This window comes from Aythya ferina (assembly GCF_964211825.1).
Source record: "Aythya ferina genome assembly, chromosome: 18".
Classification (NCBI taxonomy): Eukaryota; Metazoa; Chordata; class Aves; order Anseriformes; family Anatidae; genus Aythya; species Aythya ferina.
Window position 1 is genome coordinate 4,649,003 of NC_140317.1, and position 12,556 is coordinate 4,661,558.

General features: G+C 51.0%; 2 protein-coding genes across 3 annotated transcripts; both read left to right on the forward strand.

Moving 5' to 3' along the window:
- Positions 1-36: 36 nt before the first annotated feature.
- TEN1 (TEN1 subunit of CST complex) lies at positions 37-5,086 on the forward strand. 2 transcript variants are annotated; one of them, XM_084492136.1, is made up of 4 exons: positions 37-84; positions 2,352-2,447; positions 2,559-2,716; positions 4,179-5,086. In XM_084492136.1, exons 2-4 carry the CDS (start codon positions 2,362-2,364, stop codon positions 4,313-4,315), a joined length of 381 nt encoding a protein of 126 aa, XP_084348262.1. In that variant the 5' UTR covers positions 37-84; positions 2,352-2,361; the 3' UTR covers positions 4,316-5,086. The 2 variants fall into 2 exon arrangements, with proteins under 2 accessions (XP_084348262.1, XP_084348261.1); XM_084492135.1 differs by lacking the exon at positions 37-84 and having other exon boundaries at positions 2,125-2,447.
- Positions 5,087-6,715: 1,629 nt separating this feature from the next.
- Positions 6,716-11,686, forward strand: CDK3 (cyclin dependent kinase 3). The gene is made up of 7 exons (XM_084492217.1): positions 6,716-7,025; positions 7,617-7,694; positions 8,153-8,273; positions 8,806-8,976; positions 9,359-9,460; positions 10,173-10,376; positions 10,771-11,686. The coding sequence occupies exons 1-7, from the start codon at positions 6,898-6,900 to the stop codon at positions 10,894-10,896; spliced, it is 930 nt and encodes a 309-aa protein (XP_084348343.1). The 5' UTR covers positions 6,716-6,897; the 3' UTR covers positions 10,897-11,686.
- Positions 11,687-12,556: the final 870 nt, after the last annotated feature.

Here is a 12,556-nt window from a genome sequence, read left to right on the forward strand (position 1 = left end):
GCGTGACGTCACGCCCGCGACGTCACGCCCCGCCACGTGACTCCACCCCCGGCCACGGGGAGGGGGGGGGCGGAGGGGCGAGCGGTGAGTGCGGGGCAGGGGGACGGGGGGGGGGAGCACGAAATAGGGCTGGAAACGGGGCTGGGCCGGCATTAAGTCGTGCTTTATGCATGCATGAGGCACGGCGTGCCTGGGGCTGGGCGTAAATTCAGTCGGGCTGCAAGCGTGCGTGCAACGTGGTGTGCACGGGGCTGCATCTGCATTAAATTATGCCTTAAATGTGCATGCATGGGGTGCACGAGGCTGCATCTGCATTAAATCGTACCTGAAATGTGCATACGTGGTGTGTACAGGGCTGCACGTGCATTAAATCCTACTTGAAATATGCACGCATGGTGTGCACGAGGCTGCACGTGCATTAAATCCTGCTTTAAATGGGTGTGGAACATGTGCACGGGGTTGCACATGCATTAAATCATACCTTAAATGTGCATACGTGGTGTGTACAGGGCTGCACGTGCATTAAATCCTACTTTAAATGTGCATGCATGGTGTGCACGGGGCTGCACGTGCATTAAATCCTGCTTTAAATGTGCGTGCATGGTGTGCACAGGGCTGCACATACATTAAATCATACTTTAAATAAGCATGCAACGTGGTGTCCCTGGGGTTAAGCATGCATTAAATCAGGCTGTATATATGCATACGGCATGGTGTGCCTGGGGCTGGGCATAAATTAAATCGTGCTGTAAATGTGCATGCAACATGGTATACCCAGGGCTGGGCATTAATTAAATCATACCTTAAATGAGCACACACCACGGTGTGCCTGTGGCTGGGCACGCATTAAATCATGCTTTAAACGTGCATGCCACATGGTGTGCCCGGGGCTGGGCATGCAACGCACGTGTGTTCAGTGTGCATACGTGGTGCATCCTAGGGCTTGGCGTGCATTAAATCGTGCTGTAAACGTGCACACAGCGTGGTGCATCTGGGGCTGGGCGTGCATCAAATTGTGCATTAAACCACGCATACAATATTCTGCAGCTGTGGCTGTGCTTGCCTGAAACCGTGCACTAAATGCAGATAATGTGTTGCATCTGGGACTTATTCCTTGTGAATTAAACGTGCATACAACGTTTTGCATTTGAGGCTGAGCATACATTCAATTGTGCATTACATTAAATATTAAATTTACATATAACATGTTGCATCTCAGGCTGGATGTGCATGTAACTGCCGTATCTTGGCTGTGCATTCAATTGTGAATTAAGTAACAGATTGATCATGCACATAACACGCTGCATCTGCAGCCAGGCATTTAATAAATGATTAGTTAAATGGCTCATTAAGTGCCCACGTAGCATACTGCACTGGGACAGGGCACAGGTTACGTAGTGCCTTGGATAGCGCACGGTGTGTGGTTAATGTGCTGCACTTGGAGCCAAGCATACACTAAATGCACACATAACGTGCTGCTGATGATGTTGTGCAGCACATGCAGGATCGCCCTGCTCTCCGTGGCCTCCCACAGCTGGTCTATGGGATGGCAGCAGCGTGTTTTGAGAGGTTACAGCCCCCTGAGCAATGCGTGGGGTGGGGAAGAGGCACCCAGCGTTAAAGCCTTGGGGTTGCAGCTCAGCGTGTCCCTGCTGCTGTGGGGTCTGTACTGGTGCTCCGCAGCACCTCAGGAGGCATCCCTTGTCTGGTTTGCAGGGGCTGTGGGCAACAATTGGCGTCTTCCCCCAGTGGGGCATGAAGCCAGAGAGAAAAGCATTAAATGGAGCACAGAAACTTGCCAAATCCAGAGACTCAGCAAGGGAGAAAGCAGAGAAAATGCCAGAAGAAACCACTCTGGGGCACAGCCACATGCCTGGCCATGGCACAGAATTGTGCTCCAGCTGCAGGATCAGCCAGTGCCAGAATTGAATTCCCTATCCTGCAGCATGAGAAGACTCAGGACTATCCCTTAAGTCTTACTGCATGGCACCCTGTCACCTCAGCAGCCTGCAGCTTCATCCTTCATGCTCCCTGAACATCTCAATCCCTACTTTTCTTCACTCACCATTATTTCCACTTCCTTAACCTTCATCAACTCACCCGAAATGTGGGGGAAACCTGGGGGGTCTGGTGGGCTGCCTGTTGCTGTTCACGTCGGGTTGTGGTGGGGGAAGGCAGTCACCCTCCATGCCAGGGGAGGATGCTGCACGCAGGACTCAGCGGGGAAGGCTGGCAGCTCCTGCAGCCCCCTGGCTGGGGGGGGGCATTGGCACAGCAGGAGTTTCAGGGCCCTTTCACCTAGCACCGGCTCAGGTACTGGTTGGCAGGAGCTCAGATCTGCTTTCCTACAGGTTGCTTGAGATGCTGCCAAATGCTGGGGTCTTCTACTTCCCATGGGAGATCAACAGCTCCGTCCCAGAGGGGGAGGCACTGAGGACGTTTGGCAGGTGAGAAGGGTACCCCGGGTGTCGGGCCTCTCCTTTGCTGCCCTGCACCCCCCTGCTTGGTTTGTAGTGCCCATTGCACACCGCTGAGCTTCCTGCATCCATCGCTCCCAGGTTGAGCTGCTACGACCTGGCACGGTCCGAAGCCATCCTCAGTGCTCAGCACAGCGAAGCCCAGCACCATGTCCGCGTGGACACCCGACTGGTGGAACCATTTGAAGCCCAGCTGGGATCCCTCTACATGGTGCTAGGAGAGGCTGAACACAGGGAAGGTAAATGAGTTACCCGAGGAAAGGCAGGTTGGCTTCACCCAGCGGTGCTGACTCGTGGTCTCCCTCTCCCAGTGCAGCTGTGGGCTCAGGCACTCGGTGGTGAGAGCTCAGTCAGCACCATCTGCCACCTGTGCAGCTCTTAAAATTGTTTTGCCACCACCTGCTTCATTGTCCACATCCATACCATGGCCACAAGCCTCACTCGAAGGAGTCCCCACACAGTGCCACAGATTGCACAACGCTGCTTTTGTGCCATCTGCGCGAGGAACTGGTGCCTGGTACTCCTGCTGGTGATTCTTCAGCTCCTTCACACCTCCCTGGGCACACGGTGAGACACACCATCGGAGGGTAACGTTGGCCAGGGCAGCTTCAGCCTGTGCCACTGCCTCTGGTCACACAAAGTGCCTAATTCAGGGCAGGAGCAGCCAGTCACTCCTTGGTGACCACAGGAAGAGCCACCCTTATCTTGGTGAAAACCTGGTGCTGTGGCACAGATCTCTTTAGAAGGCAGACATGCCTTAGCAGCACAACTGAGCTTGCGAAACCTGTACTAAAGCATTCTGGCTCCCCTGCCATCAGATCAGGTCAGCTTTGCTCCATGACAGATTGCAGCAACACCTCCCCGTGAGCTGGCTGGGTCGGTCCTTGCCATCCTTGAAAGGCTCTAATTATACCCCTGCTCTCAGAGATGGGGCATGAGGAACACGGGCAGGCTTTGTCACGCAGGGCACTCTGTTGTCACCCTTCTGCCCTTTCCTGGGGTGCCCTGAGTGTTACTCCAGCTGCACGGTGCTTTGTGTGGGGAGTGGATCAGGGCTGGGCCACGGGGTTGTGAAGCAAATCCCGAGAGTTGTCTTGGCCACACCTGGTATCAAGCATCCACATTTGTGCCCTCGAAACCCTTGGTGGCAGGTGGAAAGCCACACTGCACGTGGCTTCTGGTGCGTCACCTGCTAAGCCTCTGCTGCAAAATTCCTTCAGAAATAGTTGTTGTTTTGGTTGTCACCGCTTCGGAGTGAGCTGGCCCCATTCTGCAGGCGTGGAAGGGGAGGACCGAGAGGCAGCACTGAGCCTCTTTAAGCCCAGCTTTGTTCTGTCCCCCTCTTGCCTGCACAAAGGTGTTCACAGATGGGCTTAAACCCAACCCTGATGTTTTTTAGACATGGAAAACCAAAAACTGCACAATCCAGCCACGAGGTAGATGGATGCTATGTGGCTGCTGAGGGCACCACAGTGTCAGCCACCAGCATTTGGCAGCCAAAAAGGCAGAGGGAAGCCATCAAAGAATTAACCTGCACTCAGGTCTGTGGTGGCATTCAGCCAGACTTGTCTCCTGCAAGGTCTTGGGCCATGGTTATTTGGCCACCTGGAGCCATACACTGCTAGAAGGAACCTCTCTGTGTGCCCCCAAGCTGCTGCATCTGTTGTGCTTCCTACAGAAGCTTCCCGTTTATATTCCTAGGTGAGAATCCCGTGATAAAAGCCCGGATACTGACCTGCGTGGAAGGGATGAACGTGCCCTTGCTGGAACAGGCCGTACAGGAGCAGAGGAAGTACTTCAGTGAGCGGCAGCAGCGGATGGGAACAGACACATCCTGATGGCAGCTCCGAGCCATGCTGTGAGCTGGTCCCCACCACGGCCACCTGGTAGCACTGCCATTGGCAACAAACATCTTGAAAGTGTATTTAGAAGGTGGGTTTAAAACACAACTGCTTTTTGCCATGGCAGAGAGAGGTCAGTAAGCAGGGGAACACGTGAAGACTGTGAATCAGTATGTAGTTGTGGAGCTGCCAGCATGTGTCAGGTGTCATCACTGAAAATCACTCAGGGAGACAGGTTTGTTGTTTAAGAGGGTGGGTAAGGAAAGAGCAGGTGATTTACAACAATCCTGTTGAGATGCAGGGTTTAGAGAAGTCAGAAAAAGGCAAAGTATATGAAGCTGGAGTTAAGCACCTGTGCACACCCTCACACACACTACCAAGGTGCAGCAGATAGAAGGTAAAGGGCATTAGTGCAAAGTTCGTTAGTCCTGCAAGGCTGCGGGTCCAGCACACACGTGCTGGGTTGCAGTGACTCAGCTGCCACACAGGAGCATTCCTGGCAAAACACTCAGGTCTGGACTGAACAAAGGAACAAGAAGGGCGAGGAGTCACTACTTTCAGTAGCAATTATCTCTACACGGGTTCAGGAGCTTGTGTTCAAGGCAGGTCGTTGACTTTAGCTCTAAATTAAATATTTGCAGTGCCCTGAGAACCACCACTTTACTTTCTTCCTTGACACAGTTAAGTTTAGGAAACCTTAAACCACTAATTTTTGGAAGTATCTAAAGGTTTTGTTTGATATGTTCCTAAATAAAGATGAAAAGAGAATGTGACCTGTCTTTTATTGATTAAAAAAATTTTCTTGCTAAGACAAATGCATTAGTCCCTGCAGAAACACCACGGATGATGTAAGAAAATTTAGCAAAATGCAATTTTCCTCCCACTACAAAGTACTGGGTGTGTAAGGAAGCACTTGGTTTTGAAAAAGTTGCAAGAAGAGGAGTTGAAATTACATCAGAGCCACTCTGGTTTAAGAACATGGTGCTAGGTCCACCCAGCAGGATTAAACGGTCAATAAAAAGACAGAAAAATCACTACTGTGAGATGAGAATAAAATGTTAGTGCACACAAGAAGACCTTCCTGTGCAATGGGAACTGCTGGACCTGGAATAAGTTGGGACTAACTCAGCCACATGCAGCCTTTCCTGTTTTTTTTTGTTTACATTCCCTGGTGGAGTATTTAGAAAATAAGGACTGAAGCCATACAGCGCACAGAAGCAGATCAAAATGGAACAGATATTGGCAAAGTCCCATTTTACCAGCAGGCTTGATTCAAGATCCTGAGATTGCTCAATAATTACAGTGCTTGTGATAATCTTTAATCATAGTTTAGCCTTCTGTTTTTCTTCATGCAGTTAACAAGCTCTGAGATCCCTGCCTCTGCACACTGTTCAGCCCAAATCCAACAACATAAGATGCAAGATTTTTTTTTTTTGTAAGACACAATGATTAGTCTGTCATGATGTGTTTATATTTATACTTCATCACCTGTCTGTTCTCCCACCTTCCTCCCTGTGCTTAAATTTTATCCAAATGGCCAGGTCTGCCGTAGAATTGGGAATATCCAAGATACCAGGTTCTTACGAGTGCTATGGGGGGAAAAAAAAAGAAAAACAAACAAACAAAAAAAAACAGACGAGAGGAAATGTGGCAATGCCTCAAGATGCAGATGTGAATGCAAACTCAAACTTCACAACCCACAAGAGAACCCATGCAGGAGCTTGCCTTGGACATGAAAATCCATAGGGACCTGGGGCCCAGCTCTGCTAGCCACTTTAGTTCTTCCAAATCAGCAAAATCAGAATCACTTTTAAGGTATTTTGAGATGGTGACTCAGCAAAGTCCTAAATCAGTCCTGTTTAGGTCACCTAAAAGTGCTGTGTATGCACAGCCAGTGGGCTGCTGCGTCCTGCTGCGCCCACCCCAAGACACGTGGCCCCAAATTCTGGAAGAAGGCAGACCTGGATCTCTGTGACTCTACCTTTTGAAGTGCCACAATTTATGATTTTTTTTTAATCTTGTCTTCTGCCAGCTGGCAAGTCAATAATTAATCCACCCCCTACAAGGACATCATCCAAAAGGCTGACCAAGCATTGCAGCCCACAGCGTTCACGGGACAATTGCACAAGACAGAAAATAAGACATTTGTGCCAGATGTTTGCCCTGAGCATGTTCCAGGGAGCCCTAATTACACACCACATCCCCTTTATGCCAGGCACTGCACCAACAGAGCTGGAGAGCTTCTCTTGGCCCCGTGCAGCCTTTCCCCCAGACCGCAGGTGCCACTTTGCATAAGTTTTCCTCAATTTTTGCTTTAACCAACACATCCCACAGCCTCAGTGCAAGCATATGGCCCTGGGCAGGGCTTAGGGGCTTTTTTTGGGGCCTGTCTGGCAGCCCCACAACCCAGGCAGCCCTGCCTGCCAGTGCTGTCCCCACCCACAGCTGGTTCCTGGGCAGCAGGGAAGGGAAGCAGACATTTTCTGTCTTCCTGCACCTCATTTCTCCTCCTTTTCCCCTCACACCCGCCTTGGAAAACAGGGCCAGCTGCCCCCTGCTAGAACCAGGAGGCCAAGGCCATGGAGACCCTCCAGCAGGCGTTCCAGAAGGTGGAGAAGATCGGGGAGGGCACCTATGGCGTGGTGTACAAGGCTCGCAACAAGCGCACGGGGCAGCTGGTGGCCCTCAAGAAGATCCGCTTGGACTCGTGAGTGGGGCCAAGCCCTGTCCCCAGTGTCACCATGGGAGTGAGCAGGAGGGCCCTGAGCAGAGCCCAGTGTCCAAAATGGTGCTAGAAGCTCAAAAAGAGCCTGACATGAGGGGAAAAATTCTCTCCAGGCCGACATGAGCACAGCTAGGGCCCAGCCCTGGCACCGTGTCCCAGGGCCGGGGAGGCAGCCACCATGTTGGGATGCAGCCACTCCCTCAGCAGTGCGGTGCTGGGGCCTGGTGATGCTCAGCACCCAGCAGAGCTGACTTGGGTGGGGACCGAGTACATAAAAGCTTATCCCCAGTCCTCTGGGTTGGCCCTGGGCTGTTTCTGCACTGAGGGGTGTCACTGCAGATAGGCAGCCACAGTGGACTGCACCCCACGACTGTCCCCTCTCTCACCACCCCCATGGCTCCATTTCCCCCCAGCTCACGCTCTGTTCCAACCCAAACCTGCGGTGCCCCATGTGAGATCTTCTCCTGGGCCCAGAATAGGGCACAGTGTTAGGGGAAAAAGGGAAACAGCACCCTGCCAGGCTGCAAGGTCCAGCTGTGGGACAGGGTGCCCTACAGCCCACTTTCACCACAGGGAAACAGAGGGCGTCCCCAGCACAGCCATCAGAGAAATCTCGCTGCTGAAGGAGCTGAAGCACCCCAACATAGTCAGGTAAGAGCCATAAGAACTCTCCCCATCAGCTCATTGACCAGCTTCTGCTCGTTGATGTGGTCAGCTCCAGATCATACAGCAAGAGTAGCCTTCCAGTCCTTCACTGACTACACAGAAAGAAGGAAAACAAACAAACAAACCAAAAAGATGCAAGAATCTCTTCTGCTTCCTTGTACAGCAGTAGCTCACAGCATTACTGCTTCACTTCACCAACACAACCTGGTTCAAACTACTGCTACCCCTCATCCTGGGGGCTGCTTTTAAACCTAACTCACTGCTCTGCCCCAGAGGGCTCTCAAAACAGATGCACCTGTGCGAGGGAGGAGGGATGTTTAGGAATTGGCAAAGGTCTGGAGAAGAAGGTCACCCCAGGTGTCTTGTAAGAGGCTGTAACATCCTTGTATAGTATGGATTCCCACGCAAAGGTACTGAAAGGAGTGCTTGCACTTCTCTTGCAGGCTCCTAGATGTCGTGCACAGCCAAAAGAAGCTGTATCTGGTATTTGAATATCTCAATCAGGACCTGAAGAAATACATAGATTCCTCCCAAGCTGGAGAGTTTCCTTTAAGCTTGGTCAAGGTACAGTGCAGAAAGAGTGAGTGCTAATAGGCTTGCAAGAGTGTGTGTCCTTGCTGCCTTCTGCTGGTCGGAGCCAGCACTGAGCTGCTTTTAGCCAGACAGCATCGGGAAGGGATTCATCCTTGTCTGGAGTCATTCAGTCTGTCGGATCTCTGGCACTACAGCTGGGAAACCTCCTGGTGCTCAGGGCGTTTGTTTCCCAGCTGTTTCAAGGCTCTCCAGCCCATCTCTGTGTTGAATAAACTGTTGATATGAGGATAACAGAGGAATCTATTGCTAATTGCTTTTGCGTGGAGTAACAGATGAGTGGAAGGGACTGCCACTGCTTAAATTGGAATGTCTCTGTCCCCCTACAGAGGGGGAGCAGTTTGTGTGCATCTCTGGGTAGTAGCCTGCAAGCCTGGTGTTGCATTATAGCAAGGTCATATTTCCCATTCAGGTTGATAAACAATCCAAAGTGTGTCGGTTCACATGACTAAACCTTTGAAATGGTTTCAGTTGTGGCCTTGTCTAAAATCTCTTCTCTCCTCAGAACTACCTTTTCCAGCTGCTGCAGGGTGTGAGCTTTTGCCACTCACACAGAGTCATCCACAGGGACTTGAAGCCACAAAACTTGCTCATCAATGAAGCAGGAGCCATCAAACTGGCTGATTTTGGTCTGGCAAGAGCTTTTGGAGTTCCCTTGCGTACATATACTCACGAGGTACTGTTGAGACTCCCTGCCATCTGAGAGCATGGTCCACAATGTGAGCAACAGCAGCACAAGTGACTTGATCCACAGCTGTGCCAAAACACCTGCCCTTAACCTCACCTGTAGCTAAGGGGTTATCTTGTGTCCCCACAGTGTGCTGACTGCTTCCATCCCAGCCTGCCTGCAAGCTGGGTTCCCACCTTCTCTGCATAGGCTATATTTTTTCCAGTGACCTGCTGAAAAACAATCTGTTAATCCTAATCATGCTGTCACTAAGGTGTCTGCTAATTAGGCACGGCCTTGGCACACTCTGATTTATCCAGTCACTGAGACACAACCCAGAAAAGAGAATCCCATGCCTCTACACAGAGCCTGTTTGTTGGTTCCTTACCAGGTGGTGACCTTGTGGTACCGAGCCCCTGAAATACTCCTGGGATGCAAATACTATTCAACTGCTGTGGATATCTGGAGTATCGGCTGCATCTTTGCAGAAATGGTAGTATGGGTTTAAATGGTGTCCTTAATGAGCGGGGAGGACGCAGCTGCAATGGGAAGTGGAAAAGGAGGGGCAGGATGCAGAAAGTCCTGTGGGCCCACCCTGTGTTGGGGTGTGTATTATGGAAACTCACCCTGAGGGTTAGCTGAACGCTCAGAAGGAAATCTGCTGGCTTTAGGGACTTGGCAGAAGGCAAAGCAGCCTCTGTAGTCCAGTTGCAGTGTCAATATGTGGCGATATCAGACTTCATTCTTGCTGCTGCAGCATTCTGAACCTGGGAGGAGATAACTCTTGCAGGTGTCCCCCACCAGCCTGCAGAGAAGTAGCACTTGGCACAGCATTGCTCTTTGGGTCTCCTAGGTGTCCATAGCCTACTTCAAAGAGCTCAACATCCCTGCAGTGAGACAGCACTGCCCCTACCTCCCAAAACCCGTGAGGTGCAGATCAGCAGAGCCTGGGCAAGTAGGTGGGAAGGGTGCTAGCCTGCAAGAGAAAATGGTAGGAAACTGGAGGCAAAGAGGGATAAGGGTCTGGTTGAGAGAGAGGCAGCCTCAGGGGGGCCTGAGTCCATGGAGGGGAGCTGGAGACAAACCCTGGTGAGTGTCACAGCCACTGCCTAAGCTGCCCTGCTCTGTGGACAGCAGTTTGCAGAAGGAAATAGGGCACAAAGCTAATGGAAAGGTGGGAACTGGCTGCTTTTTTTTTGCCCCAGGTGACCAGGAAGGCCCTGTTTCCAGGGGACTCCGAGATCGATCAGCTCTTCCGGATCTTTCGCACCCTGGGTACTCCCACTGAGGCGACCTGGCCTGGGGTGACACAGCTGCCTGACTACAAGGGGGACTTTCCTCGGTGGAGAAGGAAAGAGATGAAGGAAATCGTTCCCAACTTAGATCGAGATGGCAGAGACTTACTGGCAGTGAGTGAGGGTTCATAACAAGACCTGGGGAAACGACCTTATCAAACCAGGCAAAAAATAGAGATATTTGGGACTGATCTACCTTGAAGTGCGTTAGCTGATTTGGCTCTAATGTTCATCTTTGCCAACACATAAAGACCAGATCATGGAAGAGGGCTAAATGCTGGCTCTGAAATAGGGCTGTCAGTGTGGGTTCCCCTAAGGCACCACTGCACGGAGGGTCTGAAAGGCCCTGGAGTGTAACCCACACGGTAACTTCAGCTGTGGGTTATTCCTCAAGCCCAGAGAGAGGGAAAGGCAGGAAAAACATCTGCATTTGGGCTCAGCCATGTGCAGGTGCAAACAATCATTTGGCTTTTAGAATCCTAAAGCTGGTGGGTTTTTCTCTTGGCAGCAATTGCTCCTGTACGACCCCAGCAAGCGCATCTCAGCCAAGGCAGCCCTCAGTCACCAGTACTTCTTCTGGAAAAGCCCGCAGAGCACCGAAGAGCAACGTGTGATGCAGAGACACTGCAGATGAAGTGACGCAGCTCTCCCCATGCTGCGTACCCCTGGGTAGCAGCGCAGATCTGGTTTGGGGCACTTAGCAGGGGACTAGCTGGGACTCGGGGCCTCACTTCTGAGGAGCCCTGAGAGGAACATTCTTGCAGTTAGAGACTCTCAGCCTGTTGCTGGAGGAGGATTTGCCTAGGTTATGGCCAGTAGAGCTGTTTTGAAGAGGTCGTGTGGAAAGGTGGGGTTATTTATCATCATAAAACACTGATATGTAAGTGGTAGAGCATACTTGACCTTCATTAGCCAGCAAGCTAAGGTGACACACAGTGTTCTGGAGCATCACCAGCTCTTGCTGCAGGTCTGACGGTGGCAGTTCCTGACACCAGGGTGTGCTGGAGCTCCACCATGGGTAGGACAGCACTGCTCTGCTCAGCTGGTCGTTGCTGTTAACAAGAACCAGGTTTGTCAGCGTTAGACTCGTTGTTTAAGTTGAGCTGTTTAATGGAGCTAACATTCTGCTGTTTTGCAAGCTGAGGAGTGCTGTAAGGTATCTGAACTTGTGCTTTAGCTGGGACTGAGAAGCCAGAAGATCCAGTTAGCATAAAGCACTTGGGTTGGAAACGGTGACAGCTGAAACACCAGCTTTCCATCATCGGTCCAGATGTAACACTGCTTCCTTTGCTTTATTGTCTTGGAAAAGTTTTTGCCTTCGAGTGTTTGGAGAATTATAACTAACTTTTAATGTGTTTTTGACATCTGAGATTTTTTTTTTTTCCAATACAGAAAAAAATAAAGGCTTGTCGTTTGTTCAGAAACATCTGTGTTTATTGCTTGGCTCAGCCTGTTGGGCTAGTGACGCAGGACAAGCTGGCTGGTCCCTTTTTTTTCCACAGACCTCTTCTCCCCTCATCATCTCCTGCACTCTTTCTTTTATTCTTTCCGGCTCACATCCTTGGCAGGTGCAGAGATGTGCTCTCGATTCTGCTGAGGAACAAGGGGCTGATGGTTCTTCAGCCCAGTGCTGTCTCAGTACAATAAGATGGGATTTCTTTCCATCAGTGGTTGCCACAGACCAGTTCAGAGTTAGGTCCTACTAATTTAAATACTTGAGACAGATTTTTTACTTGGGGAAGCCAAAGTTCCAAAAATTCTGTTTTTCATGCTTGTACGCATGCAGCCCCCTAAAACCTGTGAGCCTAAGAGCTGATTTCAGCACAAGCTGACAGCTCCCAAAAGCTATCGCATTCCTAGAACTTAGTAACAGCTACACAATGTGGTGAAGGAGAGAGGCTGCTGCACATCCCAGCTGCAGCCTAAACCCCTCACCACCTGTGAGACAGCAGAAACCTTTAGACTTCTCCAATAGAAAATCCCCTCTCAGCCCAAAACCTGCCTGTCTGAAGCCAAGCTCTGTTAACCTTTGGCTTGCTCCTTCTTCCCACCTGAGAAAAGGCAGCTGGTGGCTCTGCTTAATTCCCAACATCAAAAAGATCTCTGTCATCTCTACTGAAGCAGCCACCCCACACACACCCCCAAGAGCAACACCCAGGGAGCTGTTGCTCACCTCCCTCTGGCCCTGCCCTGCCACCTGGCTGAATTCCCCCTGCAGGTTTAGCAGCCGCCAGGACCTGGGTAGCTCTCTTGCATCTGCAATTTGCACAAATTAGGTTTTGGGGAGGGTTGCT